Raw genomic sequence first — 11,107 nt, forward strand, 5'->3', positions numbered from 1 at the left:
CGTGTACGCGTCCAAATTTTACTTTGTCTTTAGAGCGTCATTACTCCATGACTGTTTGAGCTACAGACTTGCCGTTTTTTCTCCTTAAACTTGAGAATTTTCTAATAAGCCCCTGTTCGATACATTAACATTAGAAGTTAGAAATATTTGGAGCAACTAGTTTTACCGTTTGTCTGGTGCATTGCTGCTTTCCGTCTGTGTGTTTATTGATCATCATCATCCGCATTCTATGCCAGTTACGTCTACAGTTACGTCACTCAATTCGACATTCCTATTAGTTCCAGTGGGTGCTGTCACAGCCAATCAGTGTCTGATCCAGTGGCTTGGCCTGCCTTGGCTGTATACTCAAATTTAGGAGGGACGATTAGGGCCACATGTGAAAAAAAATCTATTTAAAGATATCTTTTGTAAGAATTCTGACTTTTTCTGAGATTGAAGTTGGAATTCTGAAAAAAAAATTGTTTTCACATGTGTTCCCAATCCTGTAATTCTGTACAAATTACAGTACTATTTAATTCTCAGCTCAGAGTGAGAAGTGGTTCTGAATTTATTGTAGTGATTGAAAACAGACAAAAGGATGTGACCAGGATGAGACCAGCAGAGACTTTGGAGCTGATTTTTCATAAATAGTGCTCCAAAGAATGAGCAGAACTCATGATCAGATAAAGATAGAAACTTCAAATCACCTCTAGAACAATCCAAACAAATGTGTGCAACTTTTGTGTTGAAATTTTCTTTCTTTATTATGGTTTGCAGTGCTTTTATCCATAAAATTAGGAAAAAAACAGGTGCCTTTTTTTTTTGTTTGTTTGTTTAATGGGCTATTAACCCCTAGTACGCTGTACTGAAGTTTTTATTGAGTGACATATATTATTACCTGAGGGTATTCTGATTCTGAATATGTGTAGCACTTCGTGAAACCTTGGTGAAGATTTTATTAGGAAAAACACAAAGGTATGAAAAAACAAAAGTCTAATTGTGGGCATGAAGGCAGAAGAGGAGGTGGTGAGAAGAGGAAGAACAGAAAAAGAGAGAGGGGGCCACATGATGAAAAACAGCATAAGGCATAACCACTCTCTATCTCTCACACACACACACACAAACACACTGGTAATTGGCCTTAGTCAGGGATCATGTTGAACACTGGCGATCAATGTTGGAAAATGTCTCTGGAAACCCTGGAGCCATGGAAAAGCCTGGAATTTCTCTGTAAAAATAACTAATTCCACTGTTTATTCATTCTGCTGCTGTCTTTTGGCAATAAAATTATAGTTTCGCAGAGTGCAGTGACTATCTGGTATTTTACTGCACAATGTGTTTACATGAGAGAGAGGGAAGGAAGGAGGGGGGGGGGGAGGTATGGAGAAATATGCAGGAATTTACTTTGGCAAAAACACAGGAATACAGCTGAGCTGAAAAATACACACACACACACACATCAACAGATGTAAACACTGATCAAAGATTAATGACATCAGATCAATTTATTTAAGACATTTTAATAGTTCTGTGCAGCAAACAGAATGACCATGTGCATTATTCTGTGTACATAGAGAAATCTGAGAAAAAAATTGTCACAATTCAAATACATTAAAATAATCAACTGTAAAAATCCACATAGAAAACATTCTCTTAAAAAAAGACGTTATGAGCAAAAGGAATGACTCAAATAAAAAAAAAAAAAACAACTAACATTCCAGTGATGTTCTGATATTCTCTTTCCTTAATGTTGAACAGCTGGTATCTGGTACACACAGTCACCTGGCACTGTCCACTTGAAGAGATGGGCAGAAAGATGAAACAGGAATTGTGTCTGTGGTTTAAATACAGCTACAACATATTTTCTGCTTCAGAGTGGGAACAGCACCTAATTATTTTAAGTGTTACTGGATTAAACTGAGGCACCAGCACATGATCAGAACAAGGAATTCTACACCTACTGTTCTTAAAGAACCTCATTTGTTGTCATGTTGTTTAAGTGCCAGTTCCTCAACGTCCAAAGACGCTCAACTTTTTATGTTAGATGTCATGTGATTGCTGGTGTTGTTGAGAAAAAAAAATCTGTTATTTTATAAAGACCACTAATATGACCCCCAGTGGTTTTTGGATCCTGAGGCTGGCTGGATATCAGGGCAAGAGTGCACGCTACAGTATTGTGTTTGCATAGGAATAAATATTGCATGGAGCAGCTGACATCACCTCTCAGGACTCCTGTCAAATATTACACCACAACATCATGGCAACATGTATGCTGATGGCTACTGAATACCAACAAAGGAAAGGCCAGACATTCAGCAACTACTGCTGCAGTTCAGTGGGAGGGGAAGTGGGTGAACACACACACACACACACACACACACACACACACACACACACACACACGTCTCAGCAGTTTTTGGGCAGTTTTCCAGTGTGCTACATCCTCAGCAGAAAGACCACAAAGCTGTTTATGAAACCTAACATTTATGACAGCATAGTCGGTACCATACAGTAATTACAGATGGCAACACACACACTCAAACCTACATGCACAAACACACACAAATTTAGGGAGTCAATTGCGCACACAAAACTAAATATAGGTGGCTTACTGCACGCGCGCACACACACACACACGCAGGCGCACGCACACACACGCAGGCGCACGCACACACGCACGCACGCACGCACGCACACACACACACACACACACACACACACACACACACACAGGCATGTAAACTGCTCAGGCCAGCTTTTGTATGGAAACACCCTTTTAAAATGCAAAGTTTCTTTTTTGGTTTAACTGACTGTGAAAGAACTTTCTCTTCCCATCTAACTATACTTCCCTCTGGGGTTTATGAGAGTGTTCATGTTCATGGATGAAAGATGTAACATGTAACTGTTGTAGGCATGTGTGGCATTACAGCGTAGACAAGTTTATGTAAATTATCCTCATTTTTATGTGATATGTAACTGATACATGCAAACAAGTGCACTAAATCCCTTCTCATTAAACAAACAACACACTGAAACACCCAGGTGATGACTGCTCCACACATCACCCCAGTGCAAACTGTGACTGGACAAAACCTGGAGGTGAAATGACAAGACTGGATTTCTACTGGTTGGCACTTTTTTCAATAATACAGCAAAAATGATTAACATTTACACAGTATATTAGACAGTTACATACAGTATATTAGACAGACATAACACAATAAGTTTTGTAGGTTAAAAAAAAAAAAGCGCAAAGTGATCATGGCTGAAACATCCAGAGAAACCTATGAAGCTGTCGTAGGATGTGCCTAATTCCAGACATTCCAAAGTTAAATTTAGAATTTGGAAATAACCTCAAAATAAAGGGTGGATCCCTCCTGAGTAAGTCTTTGGAATTCCTCAAGATGCCCGCTGGTGAAAGACAAGTGAATTCAGTGATGCAGAAATACAGAGAACAGAAACAGACAAGAATACGTTAACAGATATGTGCACATGCTGAACAAAGCAATTAACATTTTTATGACACTGGCAAAAATCCAAATGTTGATGAGGGACATTCGAGAGTTTAGGGGAGAGCCCTGCCTTCATGCTCTGCCTCTCTCAGTCCTCACAGAAGACACAGTCAGTGCTACCCTAAAAGATGGTCCTGTTAAGACAAAGGTCAGAAGAACACAGGCCTTTTTTCACTAAGATAATCTCAGATTGATATTGGCCCCTGGAATGTCTAAGAAATTTATCTGCGTTTGGATATCACTGACTCTGAGTAAAAACTTTCTGCCTGCTCTGCCTAATTAGAACGAGAGGGAGCAACATCCAGTAATTCCTCCAATGACTCTGCCCCCTCTAGTTTAGCCTCCTCTTTCTCATCTGACTTCTTCTTTGCGGGCAGTTTACTTGACGAAGGCGTGTCCTCCTGCATCAACTCTTTGGCCAGGATGTTGGTCACTGCATGACCAGCTCGTCGGTGGTTGGCTGAGAAAGAGAAAGTCAGGGTGAGTGAGATAAACAAATAAAGACATGATAATAAATTACATGCTGTGTTTTTTTTTTTATCACAACAAGTCCATACACATATGTCATTGCATGCCGTGAAGTGACATATCGGATGTACGTGCATAAAAGACGTGTAAAAACACGTCGGTTAGCCATACAACACGTCAGCAGCCAGATACTGAACATTTGTCACTGCAAATATGAAGAGACAACCAGTTTGATTAGTTAACCCGACTACTGGGCTGCACACAGTCACGAGCGTGAGCATCTGAGAACATTATAGGCATGTGTTTTGAATGATAAAACACAAAATTAATGCTCCCTTTCTTTCAAACATACATCCAACATACATGCATTAGAAAGACACACACACAAATGACTGAGTAGGGTGGCTGTGTTTGGATTAGAGTGATATCTGAAGCAGCTCTCTGCTAATGATCATGATCTTAAAGTGGAAAAAATGAAGAAAAGAAGAACGAAAAAGGAATAAGAGACATTTAGGAGGAAATGGGACGGATGAGATGAAGGAATGGAGATGGTGAGTGTGTAAAAGCAAGGAGGGAAGGAAGGGGGAAGACGGAGGGTTAGACAACACGAGAGGAGCGTGATGATTCATGCTGTGGGAGGATTAAAGAGGCAGGGATGAATGAAAATGAGACAAACATGGATGGAGAGACTGGGTGAGAGGAGGAATGAGCCGTGAGGTAAGTAGTAAAATAGATCACAGGGAAACAGTGGATGCAGTGAGGACAGATAAGAGATGCACAGGGACGGACAGAGAAACACAACAAGTGTGACAGATTGTGCCCTGAGGATGCTGTCATTTTTATCCTACCTGCTTACTCAGTTAGTTCCTCTCCTCCTCTTCCCACACACACGCACACACACACACGCACACACACCATCAGCCTTGCCTTTACCTCTCTTTCCCTCCCTCTATCCTTTACCACTGTGTGGGAGGACAGCTGTGCAGCAGCGGCCATTTTGAATAATATAGGTCAGTGGGAGATTGTGTTTGTGTGTTTGCTGTTATTTTATGCCTGGTGTATGTCAACAGCTCTTCACTCCCAAAGCAAAGGATGCTATGAACAAAATGTTAACGTTGTCAGTACAGGACACAGTTGTTATCATGATTACACACATTGATGTAACGTGTTCCTGCACTACTGATGAAGACAACAAAAAAACAAATCAATCCATCAATGTCATGATGCAAACCAATAGAAATACACATGCAAATGAACCATGGTAACACAAACAACACAGCAAGACTTGTCACATGGTTCTGATGGAGCAAAAAAAAAAAAAAAAAGACAAACAAACACAGACACAGTTACCGAGCAGGTCTCCAGAACTAGCTGTGACAAAGACACAATTGAGTCTGGGGAGAAATAGGAGAAGGAGGATTTGGAGATTTAGAGTCAAGCCTCAGCTGGACTGATCAGCAGACAGCTGGGGTGTCAAACTATCACCTCACACACTTTCCTATGAGACGCACAGATTTCTCCCCATCATAAACACCAATACATGGGAACACTTTCTCTCTTTCTCAGGCTCCTCTCACATACATCCCTCATATCTATTTTTGTCCTGTCCCAAAGCTCCTCTCCCTGCCTCATAAACTTATTAATTAGAAATTATGTAAATGACCCAAAAAAAGGGAGGAAGAGTGTGTGTCAGTGTGGGTGTTACTCTACACGTATGTGTACTGTGCCGAGCTTGTCCTAAAAAAAAAAAAAAAAAAAAAAAAATCGCACCCGCAGAGAAAAGCTCTTCAAAGGCTGTCAAACCATCTTCTCTCCTCTCTTATCCTCCTCCACTCCCTCTTGAGGGAGAAAACAGAGAAGAGGATAAGAGTCAGGATCAGAGGGTTGCAGCATTGGAAACAGCATGGGAACAGGATGAATTTAGACAGAAACCTGCATATTAAAGTAATGTGAGGAAAATTCTGAGCAAATGTCTTTCTATATTTAAATATAGTTAAAATACAGCAACTCAAGCAACCTCAAGAGTAAATTATACATCACCAAATATAGAAGTTTAACTCAGCACATGATTTTTTACATTACATAGGTAATGCATGAATCAAAGAAAAACTAAAATCTGTTTTAAGGATAAGGCTGGTACAATCTTGCACCTTGAAGCTTTCAGATGAGATTGACAATAAAAATATTCTATTTTCCTCATCAATGAGATTGTGATTTGATTCAATCATTTATAGAGCCTCTTGCAAGCCTCCTAACTTGGTAGAAGTGCAGTAAAAAATCACTGGAGCACTCCTTTAACACGTGGCACTACAAACATAGGAAATTCTCAGCATTCATGTTTTATCCACAAACTAGCTCTGATGTCGACTAAATGATCCACGCACTTGGCATGAAGCCTGGTGGTTGCAGCAGCAGGAAACAAGACGTCGGGACTCACAACAAAGGTCTGTTTACTGGTGGGCATGAGATTGAATGAGTGTGTTTGCACACTGAGGGGCACATCAGAGGCACAAAGAGTGTAGTGAAAAGATCATCTGTAACACATTACACTCCAGGAGACTCAATAATGATTGCCTGATGAGGGAAAGAACGCTTTGTTGTACAGTATATGTGTGCGGCCCTTATGAGTGGAAAAGACAAAAACAAGGAGAAAGTGAGGAGAGTTTGCAGACAAACAAGTATAGTGTAGTTCGCAATGAGAGGGTACCAAGAACTAGTTCAGTGGATACAGAGAATGCTCACCACTTCCCTGATCACAGATTATACCAGCCCCCCCCCCCCACCTAATGCAAGTGACATCTGCATGGTGTGATACCACTGTATGACAAGGAAGCAGCCATCTTTATGCCCTCGGTCTATTGTACAGAAGCTGCAGCAAAGCAACAGTCACATGACAACATGGTAACAGTGCCACGACTAGCATGGTGGTGTATTTGCAGATGTAGGCTGGACCTCCATCATTGTCTCCAGCTTAGAGACACATACCGCCCTCCTCAGGCTGCACCGGGTAACACACTGCTGCTCTGCACTAGAGGACTGTGGGAAAGAGTGACGTCATCTAGCATCACTAGGGCTTGTGTCTCTGGGTCAGTATTAAACATGCATTTTATGGCAGTGAATGGGCTCAACTGGTGCATATATGTGGTTTGCTGGCCTGTGTCTCAGTGGGTGTTTAGTATGCATGTGACATCACCACTGCTACAATAAAGGTTTGACTGATGAGTGCTCTCCTATTGGTCTGAATTGTCTGAACTGTGTGTGCCTGTGTGTGTGTGAACATCTGTGAAAGCACATTTCTTTACAGGGGATCTTTTTTTCTTTTTTTGTAAGAGCAGACTGTCTGCAGAGCCAGCGTGTGCCTCTATTGTTGCCATCCCCTTTATCTCCGTGTCTCTGTTGTGATTGGTGCTTTGTCAACTAGTTGCTACTGTGATTGGCTGATCTAGCAAAGGTCGGGACCCAGCAGATGGGTCTATAGTGAGAGTTTAGACGCATCATTCCTCCACTTAAATTGCTTTGAGAACAAATACAAACAAATTAGCCTTATGCAGCCAAACTGACAAGTCTGTATTCATGCAAAAGGACATAGACAGACCTTCAGCTAACAATCTAAAGCTGAAAGCCACAGTATGATGGTGTTTGAAAAAGTATGCAAGGTTGTCTGTCCTCTGGAACGTGATGTGCCTGTATGTATTGGTATGCAAACATCTATGTGTGTCTTTGTATTGGCATGTGAACATCTGGTTTGTGTGCATTTTGTCTGTATGTGCTTAAAGGGGGGGGGGCTAGACAGACGGAGGGCAGACAGCTGAGGATCCCCCATGCAGTCTATTTATTCTATACAACCAGCACAAACACACACACACAGTGAACTGAGGTACAGGTCAAAGGTGAGAGCCTCGGCAGCCTCGTGGCTTTCCATTCAGTCGCACTGCTGTGACACAATGAGCATGACAACACTCAATAGGCCCTCAGTAGTCCTTTAACACTGAGTTGGTGACGTCTGCAGTCAGCACAGCTGTGAGGGGAGGAAACAAAGAGGAGTGCAAAGGAGGGACACACTTCATGTAATGAAGACCATGACATGCACAATGGCAATCACTAGCTCCAAAGACAAAAATGTAACTCTCAACGTGACTCATTGATTTTCCACAAACCTTATCCATATTATACCTAATATAATAACATATAATGTAACAGAATGTAATGTAATATGTTAAAGTACCTAAAATGACTCATTAGACTTTAATATGTGTGTAACAGGAAGAGAGATTCATTATAACATACTGTAAAGAGGTGGTCATTTTTTCAAGTCATGAGCCAAAGTCAAGTCATTTACTAGTGTTAGTCAAGCAAGTCTCGAGTCGTCAAATTTGTGACTTCAGTCTGACTTGAGTCAAGTCGTGTGCCTCAAGCCCCCCCTCATCTGGGAGAGACTGAAAAATGTGAGCCGTTATCCCCATATTTAAATGATATTGTGTCTCCCATGTTTCTAATGATTTTTCTCTCAACCTCCACATGTGGCTGTTTGGATCAGGTATTAAAACTTTTGATTTCCGACATGGTCGGACACACTTAGCGAAAAAACAAACAAACAAAAACGTTTTTTTAGATGATAATGACTTACTGTGTGTAATGAGGGGCTATACCCTTAATAATCGTCATTGCCATAACAGACTATCTCACAAGACTGTGATCAAAGTTTTAAAGCTGCAGAAAAACATAAAAAAGTTTGTCCTGCAGTTTGTTAACCCACTTTAAAGGCTTGAACTATTATTACAATGTTTGACAACAGAATGAGGAAAAACATAGAAACTTTGTAATTACACCTAAGTAAGTGAGTTTTCACCCACCGCTCTTTCTGTGAGAGAATTTGTGTGTCATCATTTAGTTGACGTCTCATGCTCCTGACCCCATCTGGAACATACTGATTATTATCAAATTATCATGCCCGATCGTTTCCTCAGCAAACTTCCGGCGTGTGCAACGGAATAAGCTTAATTCTAACTCCTTAGACATTATGAATGTTGGTACAGACAGTAATATGAGATGCCCTCTGATGGAACAATGTCTGGGTTCCTGGCTGTACAGAGCAGTTGAACTGATTAGATGTTACATACTGCCGCGGCTTGATGCATAATTTAGCATTTTATTAACAAATAACAAATTTGCCCACCCTGTGATCATCTCCGTCTTAGCCACAGCCAATACTGCCTGAAGACAGTTCCTTTCCAGCCATAAAAAGTGACTGACAGGTCAGTAAAAAAAGGTGAATGAGTTTTGACAGATTTGATAGGCCTGTCATACAGAAGCATTTTATACAGCATCTCTTTGATTATTAGAGATAGATTATTATAGAGTCACATTGTAATTACAACGAAAGCATGCTCCAGTAACCCCACCAATATGGTAACTCTCTTTCATTATGCTTTTGCAGCCTAGTTTTGTATCACTACTTTTGTTTCTGTTATTTCTAACTTAAAAGTTATTGAATATTTAATAAGAGAAAGTCTCAGTGATAACAATGGGAATTTGATTAAGTAGAATAATCTGTTTGAAATCAGTTTGTGCATTTTTCCCATAACTGGCAGTCTAAGGAATGTTTGCTGCCAAATGAGTTGGAATGACAAAAAAAAAACTGTGAAAGTTAACTCACTATGGATTATAGATGAGACATACAGTACAAACTTCACTGGTGTTTAGACTATATATGAGGATTAGTAGATACTTTTTCACATTTGGGATAAGTCTTGTGAATGCTTTATTACATTTAATAATTATACCCCAGATGTATTATAAAGTGTTTTGTTTAAAAAATGGGAAATATTAACACTACCATTATTCCCAATTAATACTGCAGTTACCTTAAATTCAAACCTAATTAACATATGAATTGCCTTTAAAAAGGTGCAACACAAATAAACCTGCCTTGCACTAACATGATAAGATGATGAAACCACAGCTGTGGTTCCTATCCACTGTTCTGCCTATGGAGAGCATTTTATAGATGTATTATACATTATGGCGCAAAGAATAAAAATACTGTCCATATATAAATGAGCTGGATAGAGCAGTGTTTTTAGCCTGCTGCCCAAGGCCTCAGTGGTGCCAGATATGTATCAGTTGTTCCAAAGTCAGGATGTGCCTCCTCCTACTTCATCTCCACTAAATTAAGACGTCTGACTCAACCAACCAGACAAACATGCGCGCGCACACACACACAAACATAAAGACACCCTCCTATTGTGTGGGTGAAAGACTTTAGGCCCTTCCTGGCTGTAAGAAGCAAAGTGGGTAACTGGTGAAGGAGCAGTCAATATAAATACAGCATGGCTTCACAACCTCCACATGAGCCATGGAAAACCCTGAATTGGGCAAAAGAAAACAAAATGACAAGACTGTGGAAGAGACGAGACCAGGAGGAGGTACTGAGCAGAGACTGTGATACATCCAGCCACTTATACTTTCCTACCACAGACAAGTATGCGTAGGGAGGAAGGCTCGCTCTCCCTTTCTGTCTCTCACACATATGTTCAGGTATTTCCTGTTAGGAGTGTGAGGTGGCCACACAGTATTATGGGTGACTGACTGAGCCCTCAAGTGGGCCCCATTCTTACTCAAACAGTGCTCCTTCCTCCAATCCCTCTTTTCCCTCCATATCGTCCTCTCACTGTTGTCTCAGTCACTCTAGAGGTGCTGAGACTGAGCTGTTCGTTATTAAGAACTGTTTAATGCCCTCAGAGATAGTCTCTGTCACAACCACTGTTTTACTGTATTATAAGTCCATTTAGAAAGAAAGAAAGAAAGCAGTCTACCCTCTGGTTCTGAGCTATTCCACTCTGGATCACCACTTCACATCTGGCTTCTATTGAGGGAGGGATTGGGTTGCACACACTCTTCCCCAACCTCTCTTATGTGTGAATACTCAACCCACACATGTGCATGTGAATACACACACACACACACACACACACACACACACACACACACACACACACACACACACACACACACACACACACACACANCTATTGAGGGAGGGATTGGGTTGCACACACTCTTCCCCAACCTCTCTTATGTGTGAATACTCAACCCACACATGTGCATGTGAATACACACACACACACACACACACACACACACACACA

At 40.9% G+C, this 11,107-nt stretch overlaps 1 protein-coding gene across 1 annotated transcript in view; it reads right to left on the bottom strand.

Moving 5' to 3' along the window:
• Positions 1-2,685: 2,685 nt before the first annotated feature.
• The window catches only part of LOC111232552 (protein diaphanous homolog 1-like), a 36,122-nt gene continuing 27,700 nt past the window's right edge, over positions 2,686-11,107 (bottom strand). Inside the window, exon 11 of the mRNA XM_022760126.1 lies at positions 2,686-3,951. Within this exon, the coding sequence (XP_022615847.1) occupies positions 3,767-3,951 (185 nt within the window). The 3' untranslated portion in view covers positions 2,686-3,766. The remainder of the gene's footprint in view (positions 3,952-11,107) is intronic.

Source organism: Seriola dumerili, unplaced genomic scaffold (assembly GCF_002260705.1).
Source record: "Seriola dumerili isolate Sdu_G_001 unplaced genomic scaffold, Sdu_1.0 BDQW01000331.1, whole genome shotgun sequence".
Classification (NCBI taxonomy): Eukaryota; Metazoa; Chordata; class Actinopteri; order Carangiformes; family Carangidae; genus Seriola; species Seriola dumerili.